We start from the raw sequence: 26068 nt of genomic DNA on the forward strand, positions 1-26068 counted from the left end.
TGTTATTTTTAGATTGTTTACTTAAAATAGCAAAAGTATGGTTAAATACAAATCGGCTAGTAAAAATTGCACTTTTACTTTGAGGCATCACTTTTTGTAAATCTAGCATCGTCTCACGGGGCAGCATCCTATCGCTTTGGTGAGTAGATTCGAACGAACTGCTTAAAAAACACGTTGTGCTTACAGTTACATGGTTACAGAGTAGGTGGGGTTGAACTTTCCGCATAAATTGAAGACGATTTCTCAAACCAAAACACAGTAACTACAAAAACCATTACAAATCCCAGTAATTACTTAGCAATTACTTGGTTTTTGTTATTTACTGTGTTTTGCACTGGGAGAAGCCTGGGTCGACTGTCAGTTACTGTGTTTACCGTATTTTCCTTATTTATGATCCGATGTTGGTTTTAAGACTATCAGAAGGAGCCAAAAGAGTTACTGTGTTTTGCAATGGGACAGCCAAAACTGATTTCCTGAGACAAAAACGCTATTGGAAAAGATGGAAGAATTATTTAGTATCCACTTATGTATATATTTCCCTTCTTCTATTGAGTGCAGGCAATAGCTCTCTCTGTACTCTTCTACTTTTAAGAGAATTTACCAATTCCATGCTAGAAGACCTAGTAGAAGACGGTTAGGCATAAAAAAACAAATTATGAGCCCACATAGTGACAATAAATAAATGTAATAAGTCGACCTTGCAAAGAGATAGCCGCAAAGAAAATACTGATAAAGCAATTTATAGCTAGTATTGAGGATTATTTCCTGAAATATATAAATAACACAGGAAATGTAACTGATTCTGACGGAAACATTATCTTGGACAAACAGAGTAAAATAAGATCGTGGAAAGAATATCTAGAAAAACTATTTGAGCTTAATCAAGAGGTAAATGATGGACCAAGAATATTGCAGCAGGAAGTTTATTCCGCAATAACACAGTTAAAGGATGGCAAAGCGGCAGGCCCTGATAATATACAAGGAGAACTACTTAAACTAATGGACAACGAATCATACGATATTCAACAACATATACAACTCTGGAGAAATACCAACAAAATGGCTGAAATCTGAGTTTATTGCACTTCCAAAAAAAAAACAGGATCCAAAAAATGCGAAGATTACCGTACTATAAGCCTCACGAGTCATCTTCTAAAATTGTTCCTAAAGATAATTCATAAGAGAATCTACAAGCTGTGTGAAAGTCAAATTTCCCCCAACCAGTTCGGGTTCACAAATACTGTTGGTACTAGAGAGGCTTTGTTCTCAGTATAAGTCTTATTCCAGAGATGCAGAGACGTCAACTGCGACATATACGTATGTCTGGTTGATTACGAGAAAGCGTTTGATCAAGTACAGCACGCCAAGATGATGCAAATACTAAGAGAAACAGGAATTAACAACCAAGATCTAAAAATAATTAGAAATATTTACTGGAATCAGACAGCAAATGTCAGAGTTGAAGGTGAATACACTGACTATGTGCAAATCATGCGTGGAGTGAGGCAAGGCTTTATTTTGTCTCTAATCTTCAATCTGGACTCTGAAAGAATAATCTTTCAATATAAGCTTTGTACGAAACTGAAAAAGGTATTCTAGTAAATGGTTACCGGATAAACAATATCAGATATGCAGATGACACCATAGTATTTGCGGACAACTTAGAAGACCTACAAGTTCTTATAAACAAAATCACGTATTAAAGTCAACAATATAGACTCAATATAAACATTAACAAGACAAAGCTTATGATAATTAGCAAGAAAAGGATAACGGAAGGTCAACTCTACGTCAACCAATCTCCTGTAGAAAGAGTGACGCACTACAACTATCTCGGCGCCATAATAAATGAAGATTGGACCAACAAACAGGAGATCAGAGCACGCATTGGAAAAGCTAGATCCACCTTCAACCGAATGGTGGCCTTCTTCAAGAGTCACAACCTCTCTCTTGATACAAAAATAAGTATGCTACGATGCTACGTCTTCTCTGTCCTTTTTTATGATGTTGAATCGTGGACCTTGAACGAAGATATGTGCAGAAAACTGGAAGCATGGGAGAATGCGTGAGATCCCGTGGACAGACCGAGTCCTCAAATGAGGAGGTCCTCATGAATGAATAAATTGATTAAAGAACCTCAGAATCTAATTCAATACAACATCTGTGCAGCTTTTCCTATCTGCTGCAGATAAGATAAAGATTGCCATAATGATCGCCAACATTCGTAACGGATAGGCACATCAAGAAGAAGAATTGAGGATTATGGTTCATTTGGTCAAAACTGAAAAATTCTCACACACTTAAAAATGCAGACAAAAAAGTTGTCTGCATTTTTAACATTTTTGTTGAAAACAGTGAAAAGAATGGACTTTTTAAAAATGCTTCTCGAGAAAACGCTATACATACACATACAACCTGTGGCAACCAGTTAGACAGAGGTCCTTGCATGCTAAAATCAAAAGTCAGAAACGCAATAAAGCAAGCTAAAAATAATAAAATACCTAAACCAGATCAAATCCGTCTCTTTGTCAACTATTTTCCATCCACTCCTGAATGTAAGTCTCTCCTAATTGCTTTCATCTTTCTTTATCTTGAGCCAATATAATCCACTGTTTGCCTGCCACTGCTCTTATGTCATCTACCCATCTTTTTTGAGGTCTTCCCATGCTTCTTGTTGTCGTCCTTGGTCTCCATTCTAGAATTCTCCGTGTCCACCTGTTGTCATGATATCGGGCTACGTGATCTGCCCAGCGCCATTTTATTTTTGTAATTTCTTTCACAGTATCCCAAGCATGATTCGTAACTCTTTGCGTTGTTTTTAATTTTTTAGCAGATTTTTTGGTAAGGGCTACTGTCTCCAAGCCGTAGGTACAAACTGGTAGTATACATGTGTTATACACCTTTTTCTTTAAGTTTACAGAAATGGAGGTGTTGTTCAAGATATATGCTAGTTTGCCGAAAGCGCCCCATGCCAGTTGTGTTCTTCTTTTAATTTCAGCATCTTCATTTAGTTTTCCTAGTTTAATGACATGACATAGATATACACATAATGTTTAACATTTTCTATGGTATGATTTTGTATTGTTATATTTGTCTGGTATCGCTTAGTATTTTTGTTTAAAACCATGCTAACCCTTAAACTTTTGCTTGAGGAAAACAATACCTACTTAACTACTTTTTTTTGACCAAATTTACAATGAACAAAGGAGAAATACTAGATGATTGGTCGGACGGAGAAACGATCTTTTCAAATACATGTTATACATGTTATACAAAAAATAAATACCTATTTAAAAATGAACCTACAATCTTGATATTGCGTGAAAAGTTGGGATTGTCAATAATTTAAAAAGTTCACCAAACCCACTGCAGGAAACATAAAAGTTTGAAATATAGAAGTGGATAAAACTCAAAAAAGTTGTCAGATGCCTTGCCGGGTCAAAATCACTTGAATACCTTAATGTTCGACTTCCCAGATTTAAAATACATTTAATCTGTCTATAAAGTAATAATAATAATAATAATAAAAACAAAAAGCGAAATCAAACGATTTCTACTTAGCGAAACCGAATTCAAATCTTAACCACTGTGTTTCCTAAAATTTGCGAAACAAACAGCTGGAAAATCAAAACAAGAATACCGTCATTCTGCAATAATAATAATATTCTCCCAGAACCTTAAATTGAAACTTGCATATTAATAATCTACAACATTCCTGCCAATCTAGCTTAAATATACTCAAAATTATGTCTAATAAAGTTTGGGGCGCAGATACTAAAATATTAATAAAGTTATATAAATCACTCATTAGGAGTAAACTAGATTTTGGTTGCATTTGTTATAACTCTGCAAGCAAAACTACCTTAAAAAGGCTTAACGGTATTCAATCTGCAGCTTTGAGATTAGCACTTGGTGCATTTAGAACTAGTCCCACTAGTAGTTTACAAGTTCTAGCTAAAGAGCCACCTCTAAACATAAGGCGACAAGAATTATCACTAAACTATATTGCCAAAATTTCAATTCAAAAACAACATCCTCTTTTCTCTCAAATTTTCCACCCTGGCATCCTCTCTTTTAAAAAGGCAACAAACTGTATTCCTCCAATAGAAAGAATAAAAGTCACAAATTTTAACATGGATCAACTTAGTCTATTGCTATATACAAATGCAATCTCTCCTCCATGGACAACCCGCCTACTTACCATTGACCTAACACTAAGAAAGTATCCCAAATCATATACACTTCTCAATAATTAAACATCTTTTTGCAGAAATCATATCAAATTACCCAAACTACTTACAAATCTTTACCGACGCCTCTAAAACCCAAGATGGACATGCTGCTGCTTACTATTCTGATGAAGAACACTCCTACAGCATACACTTACCTACAAATTGTAGTATACTCACAGGTGAAACCACAGCTATATTAAAAGCCTTAACTTTTTTCAAAACGAGTAACAATATGAAGTGCGTCATCATTACAGATTCACTTAATGCGTTATTGAAATTAAAGCAAATTTATACAACAAATCCCATTATACAAGCAATAAAAAATGAATTAGAAACACTTTATTCCATGGGAAAGGACATAGCTTTCATTTGGGTACCATCGCATACTGGAATCTGGGGAAATGAAACAGCAGATGAACTAGCAACTACAAGCCGTATCAACTTAGAAGATACTACAAAAATGACAAAATATCCTTATTGTGACATGAAACATCTGATTAAAGATCATTGCAGTAACATTTGGCAAAATTACTGGGAAAATTCAGTAACCAAATTAAACCCAATATGCCCAAAGGTGAACAGCTCTTTGAATAACCCCACAAGTAGACGAGATCAAGTAATTATAAACCGTTTAAGAATTGGTCATACTGCTGTCACACACAAATTTTTAATCACTAAAGATCCACCGCCAATTTGCAATAACTGCTCCACTTCATTGACAGTAAAACACTTCCTACTTGACTGCCCATGTTTCCAAAATCAAAGACGAATGCATGGAATTCCAGACGACCTCAAATCCATCTTGACAGATAAAAATTTAAATGTATTAAGTTATTTAAAAGATATAAAATTGTATAATACTATTTAATGTACATAATCGTATTAAAACTATTGTGTTTGTCATCCCACTAATAACCCTGCGTGGTTCATGTGGTATAAGTGTTTTAAATAAAAAAAAATAATAATAATATTCTCCTTTATACAGCTAGTGTAGTGGTACTCTCATATTTACTTATAAACTAATAAACCTTTTTAATGATATTCATCAATCAATATACATTAGTATGATAGGTAAAATGAAATTTTTCTTTCAGTTTGAACAACTAGCATTCACGTGGATGGAACGACAAAAACTAGGAGGTTCGTATTCGTCTCACAGAGCACAATCAGAAAAACACGTTGTAGTGTGCAGTACAACGTTACATGCGGATACAATTATGGATTTTCTTAACGAGTTCTATGCTCATCCTCTTCTGCAGGTACAGTCTAATTTAACATTCGGGATAATGCATGGTTTTATATTACACCATTGTTTAGAGTTAATCATGTAGGTTTACTTTTTTTGCGCAGTGAATGATAAAGAATGCAAATGTATAATAGGCTTCATTTTGGTTTTTAATAAGTTTTGATGTTATTTGTGTCTAAACAGAGTATTTCTATTATTAATAAAATATATGAAAAGTTGTTAAAATGTATATCTTCTTCTTAGAGTGCCATATCCCTACGGAACGTCGGCGACTACCATGCTTATAATATTTTTATACTGATTTCGGTCTTGCGCTACGTGTAGCAATTGGTCCGCTGTCAAACCTGTCCACTGCCGCAAATTCCTCAACCAAGAGAGTTTCTTCCGTCCTATCCATTTCTTTCCTTCGATTTTACCGTTGAGAATTAGCCGAAAGAACTCATATCTTGGTCTTCTGATTATATGTCCAAGATATTCTAGTTTACGCCTCTTAATAATATTTAATAGAGTTCGTTGATGTCCCATTATTCGAAGAACTTTTTCGTTTCTAGTTCTGCTAGTCCATGGAATTTTTAGTATCCTTCGATACAACCACATCTCAAACGCCTCGATTTCAGTCATAATATCGACGTTTAAAGTCCAAGTTTCACATCCATACAAAAGTACAGACCACACGTAACATCTTGTAAACTTTTCACGGATTTCCAAATTTAATGAGTTATTGGATAATAGAGGCTTGAATTTTTGAAATGAGTTTCTTGCCTGTTCAATTCTAGATCGAATTTCGAAGGATGGATCTAGATTTTGGGTAATCCAACATCCAACGTATTTGAATCTCTGAACTCTCTGCAGCGGTTGTTGGTTTAATATCAGTTGGGTTGCGCCGATATCCACTTTACTGGTCACCATGTATTTAGTTTTATCGATATTTATCGACAGTCCCCAATTTGTGCATTCCATGTCAACTCTATTGATTAGCTCCTGCAGATTGTCGATGTTTTCAGCTAGAATCACAGTATCGTCGGCGTATATAGATACATATATATATATATATATATATATATATATATATATATATATATATATATATATATATATATATATATATATATATATATATATATATATATATATATATATATATAATACCCACAAAGCGAAACTTCTAATTTTATTTAATAAACGTAATAGAGACGGAAAACGTTTAGAGACGTTGATAGAGACGAAAAACTGATTATCACTAATTTGCATAAAATAGACAGATGGAAAGAGTATATTGAGGAACTGTTTAGTGATGAAAGGCCCGAGTTTGAAATTAACGAAGTAGTTACAGGACCTGACATAACTATGGACACAACTGAACAAGCAATACGATTAGCAAAGATCCGAAAAGCGACGGGACCAGATGAAATTCCGAGTGAAATAATAAAACTCTTCGAAAGTTCAGGTAAAATATCTCTCCTTCATCTGTTTAATAAAATTTATGAAACTGGCTATATACCAACGGATTGGCGGCTGTCGACTTTTGTGACGATAACTAAAAAAGCAAATGCAAAAAGATGTAGTGACTACCGAACCATCAGCTTGACGAGTCATGTTTTAAAGATATTTCTACGAAATTTGCACTCTAGGATGTACCAAAAAATAGAACAACAACTTGGTGACACACAGTTTGGATTCCTCAATAACCTTGGAACAAGAGAAGCACTATTTAGTATTCAGGTTATGGTACAGAGATGCAGAGATGTCTGACATCCAGTTAATATTTGTTTTATTGACTTTGAGAAGGCCTTTGATCAAGTAAAACATACTAAAATGATAGCCATTCTTCAGCTAGTAGGTATTGATGATAAAGACCTACGCATTATTAAAAATCTTTACTGGCATCAACGTGCAAATATCAGGATTGGCCGGGACACTTCTGAAGAGCTTCAAATACGAAGAAGAGTAAGGCAGGGCTGCATTTTGTCCCCGCTACTATTTAACATCTATTCTGAGTTTGTTTTCAATAAAGCAGTGGATAATGTTCAATTTGGTATAAAAATCAATGGCGTCAATATTAATAATTTATGATATGCGGATGACACATTGTTAATTGCAAGCAATTACAAAGAACTTCAACATCTAATTAATAGGATTACCACAACGTGTGATGAATATGGCCTTACGTTAAACACCGCAAAGACAAAGGTGATGGTCGTCAGTAAAACGCCAATACAACTGGAAGTCGTAACAGCTTATGTTGAACAACTGGAGAGAACTAACAGTATCACTTACCTTGATTGTAATCTAAATGAGGCCAGAGCTGCATTCTTTAAGATGAAGAAACTGTTATTTGGAAACAATATTATTTTAAGTCTGAAAATTAGATTAGTGAGATGTTATGTGTTCTTTTTTATGGTGTCAAAGGTTGGACTTTGACGGATACACTTCTCAAAAAACTGGAACCCTTTGAAATCTGGGTATATCTGAGAATCCTACGAATAAGTTGGGTGGATAGAGTTCGTAACGCAGTTGTTGTGCATCGGATGGGAAAAGTTACGGAAGTCGCCAAAACAGTTAAAAATCGCAAACTTGAATATTTTGGCCATGTTATGCGCCACTTAGAGAGATATAATATACTTCATTTAATAATACAAGCCAAGGTAGACGAAAGAAGAGGGCCAGGTCGAAGAAGAACGTTATGGCTTAGAAACCTGAGAGATTGGTTTAACAGATCCGCTGCATCTCTTTTCCGAGCTGCCGTCAACAAAATTACTATAGCCAATTTGATAGCCAACGCTCGATAATCGAGCTTGGCACATGAAGAAGAAGAAACGTAAATAAAAATACGTTAATAAAAATTTAACAATGATCGCTATAAAAGATGTAAATGATGCTAAATGATGTAAATAATAAAAATACAAATATCTACATAATAAAACTTCTAATTTTATTTAAAAATGCAGATAAAAATAAGTTTTAAACACAAAAATTTTTAGAACCAAATTTCTTCATTTATTTTTGTATGTCAGCGATCCATGACACTTTGAATTACATTGTTTGTTCCTTTGTTTACAGGAACATTGATTGTCGCCACAAAACCTTTTACAGTTGCATCTGAGAAAACCTTAACCAGAACCTTTGAGTGACATATTTGCTGCAGTTCGCAAGGATATTTTCTTACTACTAATATCATTTGATTCAAACATGAATTTCGCATCGGTTTAAAGGAGTTCATTTCTTGAAAATAATCTATACAGTGGTCCATTCCCATTACTGAGTTTGTACAATCCATCATTATTAATTTCAGAAACAATGGCTAATACATTTCTCGGAGTTAATCGACCTCTATCAACATCCGGCACTCGAATCAAAACATTAGTCCCTTTTTTTAAAGGAGCAAATCTTTTGTTTGACTCACGTATCATCTTTGATGTCTGAACTCTCATCATTTTATGTGATTCTTCTCTCTCATTCAATATTCGCTTATGTCTTTGGGTTAACTGATCATTGAAATTGCTGTCAACCTTGCCTTCTTGTATATTGGGTGCATCGTTATTATTTTTAATCAGGTTTATATTGTCCAGGATTTCTAAAGATTCACTTATATGTTTGTCTTGATTCTCTAAGTTTTCTTGGCAAGGTTCTACACTGTTGCTTTTCTCTCCATTTTCGTTTTCCATGTTATTTATTGATTCTTCCAAGTCTTCTTAATTTTGTAGTTTATCAAGGACATCTTTCGGAAAGTCTGCATCTTCTAAACCATTTGTTTGTCTGCTGCCAAACATGGTCTCATACCCATGTTTGGCAGCAGACTCCTACCAATTCCTCTATGAAAAGATCTGTTTTTCTTGGACTGTATAAATCTCAACCCTCCGGACCATTTTGTATTATCGTTTACCCAGGTAATCAACATTATCCCGAACATCTAGATTAGCCCTCTCTACAGAGCCTTGACTTTGTGAGTGTCTCGGTCAACCGTAAACTATTTTTAGACCAGGCCACATACTACAACGTTCTACAATAACCGAGTTGGCAAACTCACGGCCGTTATTACTTTGTAAGATATATGGTTTTCAATTGTCTCAAAAACAAAAATCCTCCTGGTAGTTTAAAATAAAGTTATATGAACCATCGAGCTCTGTTTGCATATCTATCAGGTCGACCTACAATATAATTATTATTATTTTTTCATATCTAAAAATTATTAGAAATATTTAGAAATTATAGGCTTAACAACCAAGCCTGTTTTTGGAATTTTTTTCTTCAACTGGCATAACTTGCATTTACTAAGATACGTTTATAATTTCTCGGGTTATATTTGCGTATTTTATTTTTAACTCATACTTTATTCCTATGAACAATAAAAAATGTTTAAAGACTTTTGACAAGAACTTGCCCGAGAGAGAGAGAGAGAGAGAGTGAGAGAGAGATGTACCTAAAGACTGTGCCTAACGCATAGTTAAAAAAAAAACGGAAATATGTACCTACCTTTTTTTCTTTAATGTCCTATATTTATGTGGGCTGTATGCACAATATCAAATAATTGCTTACGATGAACAAAAAATTTGATTTCCTCTTCGTTAGTGTGTCTTTTGGCTATCAGATGTTTATTTTCTCCAATGTTGAATAATTCATATTAGGGAGTTTTTGTATCTACCTGACGTAACGTATCTCCCTATACGTAAATAACTAACGTATCGAAGAAGATGAACGTTAAATTGAGAGGTAAAGTTCTGCACGCAACGTAACGATGGTGTTGCCCTCATCATGCCCTCATCTAATTAGTGATTAACTAATAAATTGTCAGTGCTAGTCTTGTCCTTGTCATTTAACCCTATTTTTGATATTCAAAATAAACACCAAATACTTTTTTGAACAATTTTTAATTTTTGAGATGGACGCGATATTAAATGTAGGTGCCTTTATTGATGATGAAGAAGACGAAGACATAGAAGATGCCCTTCTTCTCCATACCATTAAAAATATTTTTCGCTTTTGAATTAAATTCCACCTTTCTGGATGATCTTAAGGGTTCTTGCCTACGACTTCCTTCAACAAGAACAAATCATCTTCATTGCTGAAGTGAAGTCGTTTTCTACTGCTTTCCATTATTTATAAATATCATTAACAGATATACTTAACCACAAATGTAAAAATACACGTACCACGTGTGCTTATGAAATGTCGATGCTGAAATTTTGGAAATCGGGTAAGATTCTCTTGCGCATTCGGTTACCTTCGGCTCGATAGGGATGCGTATGGACGTAACGTACCAGCCCGTTACGTTAGGTAATACGTATCTAGATACGTTAGTTCAACCATTAATGCGCATGCTTATATGTCAAAAAGATGCGTTACGTATACGTATTTGCTTGCACAAAAACTCTCTATTGAGTCTTCAATAATGTTTAGATAATAGTCATTTGCCGAATCTTCTCAATTCTTGTGCTTCTTTAACCTCATAAATTAGTTTTTTATAATCGCCTTCTAAAAGTAGCTTAGACCTAATAGTTGACTCCACGTAAAGTTTATTCAAACCATCCTTGAATTCCTTTTTAAGGTTTTCAATTGATTCACTCACTTTATTAGAAATTATCAGGAACCACACTGAATAAAACTCGTGTTACCGGTAAGATTCGATATGCGATTTCCGTATTTCCCTTTGTGGGTATTTAAATCGGCCATAAAGCAGGAGGATCTCCCAACGGAGAGAATTCCTGCATGTTGCCACTAAAAACTTTACATTAACCTATTATTATACTTAATAACAAACAATTGAAGACATGAGTTGATAAAGGTGCTATGTCCATTGTTTTCAAAAAATGACTTATTTGTATATTTGGTTACCTAAAGTCGTAATACAACCCCTGAATAACTCAAGATTCTTAAATTGTTAATAATAAGGATTATTTTAATTGATAAAGGTACTATGTCCTATGACTAAGTACCATTTTTTATTAGATAAAGGTGCTATGTCCATATTTAAGGATAAAAAAGTCTTTAAAGCTCAAAATGACTTAAAATCTGGCCAGGTAATGCCCTCACCACATAAGCAAGGGCATCACGAAAATCCAAAAAAAATATCCGATGAAGTAATAAACTGCATTGAAAATCATATCAAGCAGTTTCCTTTAGAAGAATCACATTATTCTAGGACTAAAAACCCACATAAAAAATACCTTTCCCCTTTACTAAATATTAACCGACTTCATCAACTGTATATAGAGGATTGTCAAACAAAAAAGCTCGAAACTAAATATTTCGTAAAGGCCTCTTTTTACAGACATATATTTGAAAGAAGGTTTAACTTATCTTTTGGTGTACCAAAAAGTAATACTTGCAGTTTATGCGATGCTGGAGAGAACTCTTTAGAGCACTCGAATAATTTTCAACTTGCTTTTGCGCAGCAGAAAGTTGGCCGCGAAGCAGTAAAAATTTCCAAAGAAAAATGTTACATAACAATGGATCTTCAACAAACGATGCCTTTGCCAAAGCTATCAACGTCAAAATCTTTTTACTTAAGACAAATGTGGCTATACAACTTTGGAGTCCACTGTTTAACCAGTTCTGGTCATAAGTCCTATTTTTTTACATGGACTGAGGATATTGCCAATAGAGGAAGTAATGAAATAGCAAGTTGTTTGCTACGATTTTGTCTGCTTCTTAAAGAAGAAAATCCCCAAATTGATCATTTAATAATTTGGTCAGATCAATGTGGGGGACAAAACAAAAACTTCTCCATTATTAACCTTTTTCAATACCTAATATTAAATAAAATATTTAAGATCATTGATCATAAATTTCCCGAAGTTGGTCACAGTGACCTTGACTCTGACAGAGACTTTGGAAGAATAGAAAAGGTTCTTAGAAAACATCAGAATATTTATATACCAGACCAATATCGGGAAATTATTAGATCTGCGAGTACCAAACAAAGTGTATGCCTTAACATGGAACATTTTTTTTATTGCTTTGAAACTCTACCTGCAAAACTTCATTTAAACAAATGACTCACTAATAGTCTTGACCAAAAAATAAATTTTCGAGATAAAGTGAAGTGGCTAAGAGTAAGTTGTTTTGGAAAATACTTTTACAAAACTAGTTTAGATCCGTTTACCCCATTTATGGAAGTTGACTTACAAAAAAAAAGAGAACTGATAGTACAAAGTAATCAAGTTGTTTTACAAAAGTTACCTAAATGCGGTGGTTTGACTTCTGAAAAAATTTCAAATCTACAAGATCAACTTACGTTTATTCCAGCAGAGTATAAATGGTATTATGATATTGTTTTAGAAGAATGTTTGAAAAACCCTAAGAAAAAACGTAATTCATGTTAAATTTAAATGTTTCTGTGTCTTTGTTTATAAATTTGTAATGTATCTTACTTTGCTTTTGTTAATCTGCAAATAAAATTTAATTTCCAGATTACTTAATAGTTTTTTTTATTATTTTTTTAAAATTTAAATACAACATAGGTGACATAACACCTTTCTCTACTCAAGTTTATACCAATATCTGCATAAAATGTTGGTTGATTAAGGTGCTATGTCCATTAAAATTAAAATTACTAAAAAAAGTTTAAATTCTAGAGAAACAAAAAATATTATATAAAAAAGTACAAAACGATTCTAATCTAATAAGATATAGGTAATTTTTATAAAATTTATTAAAAAAAATATTTAAGTGAAAACGCGTTTCCTTCAATTACTCAATATCTGAAAAAGTGGACATGGCACCTTTATCATCTCATGTCTTCAATTGTAAATAAAATTGAGATAAATATAAAAAAGTGTTCTTTTTCAGCGAACTAAATAATAGTTATATTATTTTATTTTCTATGATTTCTTTATCGAGCTCTATTTGTGTGAATTGCTTTGATTTGCAATGTATATCTACACTACATTTACATCCTAAACAAACCCAGTTGATTCAAACATAAATCATTGATATTTTTTCTGTTTGTTCAGGACTACTACGTTGTCCTTTTATCCCCGATGGAGCTCGACACAACTATGAGAATGATACTTCAAGTACCCATATGGGCCCAAAGGGTCATATATATCCAGGGATCGTGTTTGAAAGATGCCGACCTAGCGAGGGCCAGAATGAACGAGGCAGAGGCCTGTTTTATATTAGCAGCTAGAAATTATGCGGACAAAACGGCAGCGGTAAGTTTGTTTCCTTTATGGTACTTATTCGAGTAAATTATGTAATTTATAACACACTATAAGATCTAGTAGGTAAATTGAACTGTGTAAAATAATTAATTACGTAGATGCTATGGTTAAATTCGAGGTGGCTCCTAATATGAATAATAACTTACGTAACGTATAAGCCTTTATGTCCTTTTTTTTAATAATTATTTCCTAGGCTTTTGTTTTATCTTTTTAAGGTGTTCCAGATTACATAAATTTAAAAGTATTTACTCCAGTCACTGTGGAGGAAAAGAGGTCAATACCTCTAAATTTTTTATAACTGAATCGATTTTGCTAAAAATTTGGAATTAGGCTTATCTTACCTCCCTCTTCAAAAGTTATATATGCGCTAGGTGAGCTTTTTATTTTTAAGGGGTGAAATCACCACTTATTGAAAATAATGAAAAAAATTTATAATAAAGCATTTTATGGATTTAAATCGTGTTAAATTAAGTAATTGAAATATTGTCAATTATAATAATGGATATTGTGTACATTCTCAACCCTTAAATAATCTTAAAAACCACCCATTATAATAAAAATAATTGTAAAAAATCGTTTAACAGGTTCAAATGCTTTTGTAGTGCATTTATAATAATCTACAATGTAATTATCTGCTTATATAAAATAATTTTGGTTGATTGCAACACTTCAACCCTTAAAAACTACCCCCTATTTCAAAATATATAAAAAAAATTTTTTAAACAACTTCAAAAGTTTTTAATGTACATTTATATTCAAAAATTCCTTTCTTATCAATAAAATATTTTTTGATTGGTTGCTTATTTTCAACCCTTAAAAACCACCTCTATGCTCACGAAACAAATTCCCCTTTGGTAAATGTCTAAATAAAAGAATTAAGTATAGTCATGATGTTTTTATTGTAAAAAATTATGCATGAAAATACTTTACATTAGAAAGCATACAAAATATATTTAAAAAAATAAAAATGATTTACAATATATTCTCGTCGTGTTCTAACTCCACCTCTTCCTCTATTGCAGGACAGTTTTGACAATTGTCGCCAGAGCATGTTTCACACGCAGCATTGCAAAATAGACCTAGTCTGCAAAAAATCATTTTCAATAGTTCTTCTGGTGCAGGTTAACTTTTCATTTTTATTGGTTGTAAAATATCATCACTCTTGAACCATCGCCAATCCGTTATATCAATCTCTTTGTTTTCAAGGCATATCTGAGTTTGTAAATAAACTCTTTTGATATTATGCTCATCCAAGGCACTTACAGTTGGTACAAGAGATGATAATTTAACTGCACCATTTTTAGTTGTGCCTTTAATAAAGGATTCGTATCGCATTTGTTCAAGTAATTATGAATAATCTTCGACCTTATTCATTTTGTTCATGTGGGTGTCTTTGGCAAGGCCATACTGCAAAATTTTACAGTATCTCCCAGCTTCTAAAATATCTTGGAGATCTGAAGTACTCCTGTCATTGGCACTCATTGACGGCTTGCCCACGCAACTTCAAAGGAGTGTCGCTTCTCTGTGTATATATATATATATATATATATATATATATATATATATATATATATGTATTATATTATACATATTTGTGTGAGTGTTAGTGTGTCTGTTACCAGTTTTTCGAATATACTTGAATAAAGCATTTATATATACAGAAAATAAGTTGATGCTCCAAAATATAAATAACATGCTCCAATTTTTTTTAGAATAACTCCGTTAATTTTTAAGCTACAGTGTTCTTAAAGAAAAATATTTTGAAGGTAATTTCAAAAGCTATAAGACTAACTAGATTAAAATATGTTAAAATTCTTTCTTTTTAAATAGTAAAGGACCAAAGTGCTGATTACAGGTGTGTCAGCCGCTGTATCTCAAACTTCAATTGGCTATATCTCTATTATTTTTCGAGCTACAACAAAAATAAAAAAATCAAAATTTTTGTTAAGAAATAAACTACATTTTGGTATGGAACTATTTTTCACGTATCTCTTATAGTTTTAGATTTATTTTGAAAAAATGTAAATTTTTAGATAATTAAAAAAAAAGATTTTTTAATTTAAACATGATTTTTTCAAAAAATACGTATTTTAAACAGACCAAACTTTTAAAACTTATAAATAACACTAAAAGAAAATGAATTATAGAAGATATACGTTTAATTTTTATTCTGATCGAAATAGTGTTACTTATACTGCTCGTTTTTTTTTTTAAACGATAGAGTAATTCAAATTCTTTCCTTCGTATTTCGCTTTGTTTTAATTAAAATGGCTTCTAACATAGCTCATTTTAAAGGTTTTTTCTGGCTCTTTAAAAAGTGTTTTATGAGTTTTTATCAAAAAAAAATCCATTATCCGATATTTGATGTTAAATGCATCGAGTATAGTATCCCAAAAATAAAAAGTCATCTTCAAACAATTATAAATCGCTTAGTATTGTACTTATAAAACTTAATAAAAAAACAATCTCTTTGTTTTTTCATAAGCTTTATTTTTGTTTATTATAGATTTTTCAATAAAACGCTTTGTTTTTGAGTTATTCGTACAAAATCATTGGAAAACATGTTTTATTTTTGCGAAAAGTTTACTTTTTCAAGTGCGTATAACTCAAAAAGTATTGATTTAGCGAAAAAAATTTATATGACATTTTTTGTTTAAAATTTGATTCGCTATCAATTCCCGGGGTTATTGTGAGTGTAAATAGTTCAACCCCCTCGATGGGGTGCCAACCACCCCAGGGGTAGAAGCACACATCGGCACCATATAACTTATGTTTTTTGAGTAATTTACTACCCACTGTAAAAATGTCAGATAAATCGGTGCAGTTATAAAAAAATTAAAGGGAAAATGCCACAGTAACTGGACTAATTGTATAAGGTTGAAATGGTATTGAAGTAAATATTTTAATAAATGTACAATATACAGGGTGTTGTATTTATCAATAAATAAACTGTGCAATAAATTGTTTGAGCTGATAATACTTTTTCCACACCCCACCACACCAGACACGTAAGTTTTAGGCACCACACCAAAGCACCTAAAGCTGTGCCAATTAGGAGTCAATCCAGATGAATTTCATCAATATTATAAGTGGTTATCGACCTCGAATGACATCGACGACAGTATACCTGAGCCTGATATTGAGAACAGTGATGTTCAACGTGACCTGGAAGATGAGTTACTTTGTACAGCCAAAATCCGACAAAGGAATTAAAGATTAAAACGTAGATTCGGACTCTAAATCTAAGGGATAATTAGCCATTTTCAGACTTCTACTCCATTCTATATATGTTTTTAATTGTCTCAAAATTACTTTGGAATAATAAAACAGATAATACACTATAAATAAATGCATATCCACAAACGGAATTGACTGGCTTTAAGTTTTTATGACCTATAAGATGTTATGAAGCCATTTAAATCATCTGAGGTTAGCCCTGAAAACTTTTATACTTATGGTTAAACAAAAGCTGTTAAATCTGGAATAGACTGAAATACAGCAAGTCAAAACTCACCTATTCTTTATAGTTCCTAAAGAAGATAATAAAATGAATAGTTAACCCACTAACTTAATGAACCGTTTGAGAATTTATGTCCTATGAACATAATTAATATTCGCTTTTATTTTCCTTAGGTTATTTAGTTCTCTTAATATCGTTATTTTAAGAGAACAATACTTTAACTTAAAAGGAAATTTTACAGGGGACATAAAAAAAAGGAAAAACAAATATTTGTTCATATTTATTTACTATAGTTTTTTCTTTCACTTTGTTTTTTAGTAGATCAAAATTAGTGCTCCTAATTTATACATCATAATTTAAAATGCCTTTAAAGCGGCCTTATAATTTTAAAGAAAGTGGTAAAGTATGCTTTGTATTTTATTTTACAGTAACATAATCGGTGTTAAGTTTTTTTATATTGAAATAATGAATAATTTAGGACTACAACCTTTTTTGTTTTGTGGTACTATATTAATAAAAATCAGGACAACCGCCCTTTTGGTATGATTTTATTAGAAAAAGAACCTTATAATGAGAACTTAACAATATAAAAATAATATAAAACTTTAATTAAAAAGCAGTTAATCATCTTCGTTAACGACAACTTGATTTCTTTTTTGTTTTTACAGATTTATAGAAGGAATGATAAATGTAGTATTTTTCATTAAAAATGCGTGCACGTCACAATTTATTTCATTTGCTCATTCACAGTCTCATTTGCTAAATGAGACCAATTGTGTCGCGACAGTAATTTACAGTCTTCTGAGGTGTCCTAGCTCTTAACGAACTTTCTCCATTCCTTTTTATTGGATGCCACCTGTAACCTGCCCTTACTCTGCAGTATCTGCGAGATGTCATTGTTCCATTCTTTAATGGGTTTTCCTCTTCTGTTCTTCCCTATTGGTTTGGCGCCCTACACTCTTTTTACTTGTCTATTATTGTCCATCCGGGTTAGATGTCCGAACCATACCAATTTTTTCTCCTTGATTGAGTCGAGTATCGATTTGATTTTAAGTCTTTCTCTTATTTCTTCATTTCTGATTCTATCAGTTCTTTTTACTTTGATCGTTCTTCTAAGGTATTTCGTCTCTGCTGTCTGAATTTTGCTCTGATGTCTTTTGTTTATTATCCAATTTTCTGCTCCATATGTCACTGTAGGTCTATATATTGTTTTGTATATTGTCATCTTGGTCTTTGTTAATATTTCTTTGTTATTTACTAATCCTCTATTTAGTGCTTGGAATAATTTTTCTGTGTTTTCCATTCTGTTCTTAAGATCGTCCTCGATGTCTCCTTTGTTGTTGATTACTGTTCCTAAGTATTTGTATGAATTTGTCTGTATTATTTTTCGTTGGTCTATCATTACTTCTATTTGATCTTTCGTCCCTTGTTTCCTTGATATTTTCATTATCTGAGTCTTCTCTTTGTTTACGTTTAAGTTGTATTTGCTTGCTTCTTGGTTCCATTTCTCTAAGTTGTATTTCAGTTTTTGTGCAGTTTTTGCAATTAATACTATGTCGTCTGCAAATATACACATCTCAGCATTCTGTTTCAACCGATGCAGTATTTCTTGAATGTTTTCTTACATTATTTCACTATCGCATCTATTACATTTATGAATAGCACTGGGCTGAGAATTCCCTCTTGTCTGTAGAAGGAATAAATACTTTTTTTAATAAAGAACTATTTTCTTACTTCAGTTAATTTAAAATTTACTCAGTGCTACATAAAATATTAGCCATACTATATTTACAATGAAAACATAACTTTGTACAATATCCAAACTAGTCAAAAAACAGAATCCTTAGCTTTAGCCTTTTGAACATTTTAATTTCAGTGTGCAATAATAGTAGGACTATGCTATAGCTTAAATCAAACCAACCCTTAATAATTAAATTCGTCCGGGCACAGTTTAGTTAACATATGCAGGTTTTACTCTATCAGTTCGCTTTTTGGATTATCTGCATGTTAGTTTTGCTGCGAATTAAGTTTTGTCGAAGCTTAATACGTGAATTCGAAAACCGGGTCTATTAACTGTTAGTTGTCCACGTATTGATTAACAATATGTCTGCAAATACACGATATTAAAAACAGCTGCTTTTAACTTTCAGAAAATAGTAACTCGTGGCAAATATTTCGCTAACAATATTTTTCAAACGATGTGTTTTGCGTCCAGTATTTGTTCATAAGAGTAAATAAAAACGAGAATGTTTCCTCTGCTAATTATATAAATGCATCTATTAAGTTAAAAAACTACATTTGCATTTCAACTAAAATGCACAATAAACTTGTTTGTAAATTAAAATATCTAGTCAAATAATGCAAACCACAGATACATATTTATTGAAGACCTTGGTGCAAGAACCCGGCAACTCCTTTTTTCTAAAATATTGGAAAATCGAAAAAAAAAATCAGAAAAATGCAGTTGTAGAAGTCCCAGGTAACTTTTTGATGGGCTTCTTCCTCTCTTTTTAATACCAGGAAAACTTCATTTTCATTCTTCTCTTAATACAGCTTATGCATCTTCTAAATATTTAACTCTGCAGGCAAACAAAACTTGAAATCATTTTTTTTTCGGCTATACATAATAGGAACTCTGCCTTAGGAAGCTGTAGATATGTTTTTTTATGTTTAGTAATATTTTCCATGGCATCTTGTTATGTCGATTCGTATGTTTTCCTCTTATATCAAGTGGAGTGTATATCCCAGTTTTTAGTGATGAAGCAAGACGAACGATGCGCTGTTTGGTCACGCCATAAATATTATAAAATATTTCTCAACACACGTGACCATTTCGGTGCTAAAATCAAATAACTCCTGGACTTGCATTATTTTTACAGCGTAATGGTTGATAAGATAAATAGTTTGTTATGGTAACTTAACACGTCCAAGACGGATCGTCATGTTAAAAGTTTTTTCTACTGGAACCTTTTCCTAGTCAGAAAAAAATTCGTTAGTGAAATACAATATCGTAAACCATAAAAAATACAGCGACCCACCGATGTACCGCGCCGGTCTGGTGTAACAAGCTTGCGATCTACCCGTGGATTGCTTGGACGTGGGAGTCAAGTACAATTTTTGCCCGTGTCTCGCTGGCATTTTACAAGTTTAGTCATTTCTGTTTCTATTGTGATAGAGTACGGCTGATTTTATTATCATACAAGTAAGTGTTTTTAAAACATAATAAATAAATTTACAAAGCAATCGACAATATGGTCAAGAGAAAGTTATTTGAAAAATCAAGTAGGTTATATAAAATATTACATCTAGCAGGCTGTATCAATCAAAATAAGAGAAAAAATATTGTGTTATCTGATGATACCATTCGTCCACTAGAGCCGCTAGCCGAAAAAACATTTAATAACGAGGACCAAACATTACAGCACTATGCAGAAACTTATACAGCTTTTATCATGTCTAGAAATGATGGGCCAAATGATATAGATCAAATTAGTTTATGTGCCAGCACTTCACTTAGAACTTTTCCTCTGGAAATACCTCCAGAAATAGTTTTCAATAGTAACAAAAAACAACCGAACGACGAAGTTCCTCAACTACCCACTACCTCATCTATGATTGCATCTACTATTGGTTTGGAAGATTATCTAGAGCTAAGTGCAACATCTTCAAGCAACCCATTTTCTACATCGGATGTTTTTTCGGACGATAGTGATAGTGATCCCGACTTTGAATTATTAATTCTAACTAGCAAGAGTTTATCACCGACAGATTCTGAGGAAGAGGAAGTAGAAAAAAATGAACAATGTAACATAGGGCCGTCAGTAGTAGAATGGACATCAATTAATGAAGCCAATACGTATGTCAACTGTAATTTTGATAAGTACCAACAGCCAAACCATTTTACACCCTCAGATGTTAATTTAGAAGAGCCCTATAATATATATACATTGTTTTTGACGGATGGAGTAATTCGACTCACGGTAGATGAAACAAATCGTTACGCTGAACAGTGTACTGTACAAAGAACGGGAAGGCAAAAAAAATACGAGTGGATAGCTATTGATTTTGTTGAAATGAAAAAGTTTCTTGCTGTATTAATTCTTATGGATATAATTAATTGTCCTGATATCAAATTATTTTGGTCTAAGCAAGATAAATACGAAAACAAATTTATAAAACATCTATTTTCAAGAGATCGATTTTTACAGTTGCTAAAATTCTGGCATTTTAAGGATAATCAAAAAGATGACGGAGATCGTCTTTACAAAGTTCGTCGCTTATTGAATATATTAAACCAAAAGTATGCGGAGTTGGTAAGACCAGGCAAAGACTTAGTTATAGATGAAAGCATGGTGCCGTGGAGAGATCACCTCTCGTTTCATTAGTATATTCCTCTAAAGGCACACAAGTATGGGGTTAAACTTTATAAACTTTGTTTACCTAATGGATACACATGTAACAGCAAGGTTTATGCACGAAAAATTGTTTATTTTCAAATAATGGAATTGGCCATGCTCATCAAATTACTATCGATCTACTTGACGGACTTCTAGACCAAGGACGTGTTCTCTATGCAGATAATTTTTAAAGTTGTTTACCTTCAGTAGAAAATCTTCTGGAAGTTAAGACATTTTTGATAGGCTTCGATCAAAAAGAACGAAATTGCCCAAAGATTCTTTGAACCAGAAACAAAAACGCGACGAAGTTTCAGCAATAATAGATCTGGAGCAAAAATTATAAAATGGACCGATAAAAGACAAGTTTTGATAATGCCAACTGTAAAGAATCATAAAGGAAACATGATTGAAATAGGCAAAAATACTCCGAGATTGTAGGAAGTAAAAAACCAGATTGCATAATAACATATAATGCTGCCAAAAATGGTGTAGACATATCAGACCATATAAGTTCCTATTACAGCACATTGAGAAACACAGTTAAGTGGTATCAAAAAATAGTTATGGAATTGCTTTTTGGTACAATGATGGTAAATTCTTGGGTAATTCAGAAAGATTTTTGCCATAATAGATCAAAAACGTCCTTCCTCAAATTTAGGGAAAGTATCATCGACGCATTGATCAATGATGTTCAAGGTACTCGGCTTTCCAATACACCTTCCAGAAAAAACACAAACTGACTAGAGCTCCTGGATCTGTCAGAACCAGTCGAAAAAGATGTCGACAGTGTTACAAAAGACTTTTTCAAAGTGATGGAAAACTCCAAGCAGATCGAAAAACAAAAAAAGTACCAAGCTTTTGTGATACTTGTGAAAACAAACCTTATTTATGTCTAGATTGTTTTAATATTATCCATAATTAATAATAATTTTTAAGTATTTTAAATTTTTTTATGGTATCTAGTATAAAATTGTAATAAAATTTTATTCAAACTGGTTTGTTATATTTTTGTGAAATAATTTATTCTGTATTGAAAAATATTACAACTTTTAATTTTTAAAATAGATATATATTTGAAATTTTCGTCATAATTATTTTTTTATTATACGATTCTCGCGACCCATCGGTGGATCGGCATCGTCTGTAGGAGCTAAAAACCTGTCACCCCGGAGGGTCGCTCCGCTGTTACGGACACTGTTAGCGACCCACCCGTGTACCGCTCCGCCTTGAACGTGTTAATGAAGATTCGTTGGACTTGCCCGATTCCTTCACCAAAATATTGCGCAACTTCAAATTCTGTTTGCTGAATGCAATAAATAAATTTCGGTTAAAAATGGAGTTGCCTGGGTTTGCAACGACGTCTTTTAAAGACAATAGTGAAAAAACAAGAACAAACTCACAAGATATGAAAGCTAGATGGAAATAGTAATGCGAGACGATGTTTTAGCATACATATAAAAGATCAAAACTGATCAGGAAGGCTTTCAAAAAGAACCACAAAAGCAGAAATCTGAAACTAAGATAAAGATAAAGAAATTATCGATAGGAAAATCTAAGGAGGAAAACAGAATAATGGGTAAAACATTTAAGAAATAAGGAATGAAATAATATTTGCAAAGAAATAAAAAATACTGGAAAATTTGCCTCCCACTGTTATGCAATTTTGTTCTTTCTTTGTTGTTTTTATCACTTCTTAAAAGCTGTTTTAGAATAGTCTGTATTGTTGCCTTTATCAGCTGTAGGAGTGTATATTTGTATAATGTTTATTGTGTTATACGCCAGGAAAATAAGCAAAAAGTACTCTGTTTCTGACACGGAACCGGCCAGGCAAACAATAGTTGTTTTGAGAAGTTTGGACCTTTATAACAAGAACGTATATGTTTTCTGCAGTCGGTTTTTTGGCCTTAATTAGTTATTAACAAATTAAGAAAAAAAACGGTAAATTTTCACTTTTTTCGTCTATTAGCAAAAAGTGAAGCATTCGAAACAAATTTAAAAGTAGTAAACTTATAATTCATATAAAAACGTTCAAAATGATAATTTTTAAATGTTTTAATTCTTATTTGTTGATTAAAAAGTTCCTAGCCATGGTATTTCACTTATACCTAATATATTTATACCAAATATGTCCATTTATTTTAATTTTTCTGACGATAATAAGCTTCCGATATTCCAGGTTGCTATTTTGATAGCTGCATTTTGTTGGAAGACTTGCATTTTATTATTTATCTTCCACAGCCGGATCTTGGTTACCGATTTCTATGATCAGTGTCAGTAATATTTATTCTACTTGTACGTTTGCCACGATAATTGTTACTAAGAGTACTCTATGAGTCTTTAATGCAGTTGTTTCCCGCTGCTTTTTACATGCTTATGTCGTTGACCTCGGTTTATCCCCTTTCGATTTCCATTTTTCAATCTCAAGACAAAAGAATGTCCTATTACTTGCCAACTCATCCTTAAACAGGTGTTGCATTTTTAACTTGCCAATTTAATTTTCGAAAATCAATTTCTGTTTCTTTATTATGTAAAATAGTTTTATTAATAAATTATCACGGAGTTGCGCCATTTATTAGGATTTTATGCTTAGACGACAAATTGAGAATTTTTACCTCATTTAAAAAATTATCTCATTATATAAAAAAATCTCATTCTAAAAACTAGATCTGCTAGTTTTTTCGATAATGTAACTTTGATTTAAAATAGATTATAGGTTTAATTAAACCTTTCAATTTCTACTAATGAGTTGTCTGAAATATCTACGTGATTTAATTATCATCAATTTATCCGTGTTCCATTAAACAAGTTTCGTTATTAGGTATTGGAAACACACTCTAACTGACATTAACTCTTATTGTGTAATGAGCTTTAATTAAGCAGACTGTATTATTAGTGAGTTGGTGTGACATTAAACGGAGTAACTGGTAAACGATCGTGAAGTCTAGTTAACTTCAGTAACCACCAAGTAAGATTAGGGGAACAGACGACGTTTAGGATAGCAAAATATTTATTCATATATTGAAGCGAAGCTTCTATACTATAGTAGAAATCCTCAATTTAGCAGAGTGATTTTATAGCTTAAACGCTGAATATCCCTAAATTTAAATGTACACAGCGGCCCTCGAAAACTGACTGTTTTCTCAATTGCAATTTGCGTTTCCTCATAAGAAATTACAGAATATATAAAGTAGTATATTTATTTGTGCTTCTCTATAGTAGACTTGACCAGAAGTTGTCGTACAGTGTAGCCAATTCTTGTTCACAAGTAGTAATTATGGTCATACAAAACCTGTATTCTTACACGCGGCGATTATTACCCTCATAAAAATACCAAAAAACATGATTTTTTCAATAGTAAAAATTAAGCACAAAGTTGTAATGAAATAAATTTTATTTATATATTCTGTTTCGTTACATATTTAAATTTATAAAATAAAAATCGATATTTTAAAACATTATTTTTCAATCGTTTGGCAACGTTGGAATTAGCGAGGAAACACCGTTTTACAATCCCGACACAGACATAGCCGTAAAACTAGTTTTTATTATTTTTTCGCCGAAGAAATGTCGATCGAGACATCAACTATGGTTCATTTACATTGGCGTTTCTATGGGTAGTGCATGTGTTGCATGTGGAAATGAGCCACAATACATCTATTTACATGTTTATTTTACTGACGTTTCGATCTCTATTCCAGAGACCGTTTTTAAAGTTAAGAAAAAAAAAGAAAATAAATAATATAAGATTATATAAATATATAATCATAAACAAATAAAATAAATATAACTATAATTTATATCTTTGAAAACGGTCTTTGGATATAGAGATGAAAACTTTAGTAAAAACCAGCAGATAAATATATTGTGGCCTATTTTGAACAATAACATTTAAACAATATAATATAATTAACGTTGAAATAAAAGTGAGTGTACGCCACTGGGTTTTCATACGTCTTTCCCCACTTCTACGCCTTCAAACGATGAATCACTCTCCCATATAGTGAAATTAGAGTTTAGCATTGTATTACTTTTTTCTTGTCACAGAAGTAGCCTCACGAGAAGGCGTCACTGAAGCGTTATAAAAACACACCAGAAAACATATTATCAGCAAATTATCAAAGAAAATTATAAAAATTGACTCATATACCCATAAGCTAAAAGAGATTATATATTTAATAAAATCCTTAAAAATGATATCGTTTCTTAAATATTATTTTAAGTTCAAAATATTTTTATTAAATGCTCAATAAAAATTATAAACATATACATGCTAATTTTAACAATTAGCCAACATCTTATAGCCAACAATAAAATTATTTTACGACCACATTGTCGTTTATAAATATACAACTAAAACATGTTGCAGTCTTTAAATAACTGAAATAAAATTAAACAAAAATTAATTCAATTAAAACTTTAAACACCTCAACATAAAAAATGACAATTAATTGAATAATTGACCACAACTAAATGCAATAACTACAACCTGAGTCGAATACAATAGGGCTTTGTAGCGTTTAAACTAAAATTAAATTGGAATCGTAAACGTTACATCTGGTAACATACTTAAA

At 32.2% G+C, this 26068-nt stretch overlaps 1 protein-coding gene across 1 annotated transcript in view; it reads left to right on the top strand.

Annotated features, from left to right (window-relative positions):
• The window catches only part of SLO2 (slowpoke 2), a 377835-nt gene that overhangs the window by 190741 nt on the left and 161026 nt on the right, over window positions 1-26068 (top strand). The window contains exons 8-9 of the mRNA XM_072544101.1: window positions 5327-5491; window positions 13431-13631. Coding sequence (XP_072400202.1) covers window positions 5327-5491; window positions 13431-13631 — 366 coding nt within the window. The remainder of the gene's footprint in view (window positions 1-5326; window positions 5492-13430; window positions 13632-26068) is intronic.

This window comes from Diabrotica undecimpunctata, chromosome 9 (assembly GCF_040954645.1).
Source record: "Diabrotica undecimpunctata isolate CICGRU chromosome 9, icDiaUnde3, whole genome shotgun sequence".
Taxonomy (NCBI): Eukaryota; Metazoa; Arthropoda; class Insecta; order Coleoptera; family Chrysomelidae; genus Diabrotica; species Diabrotica undecimpunctata.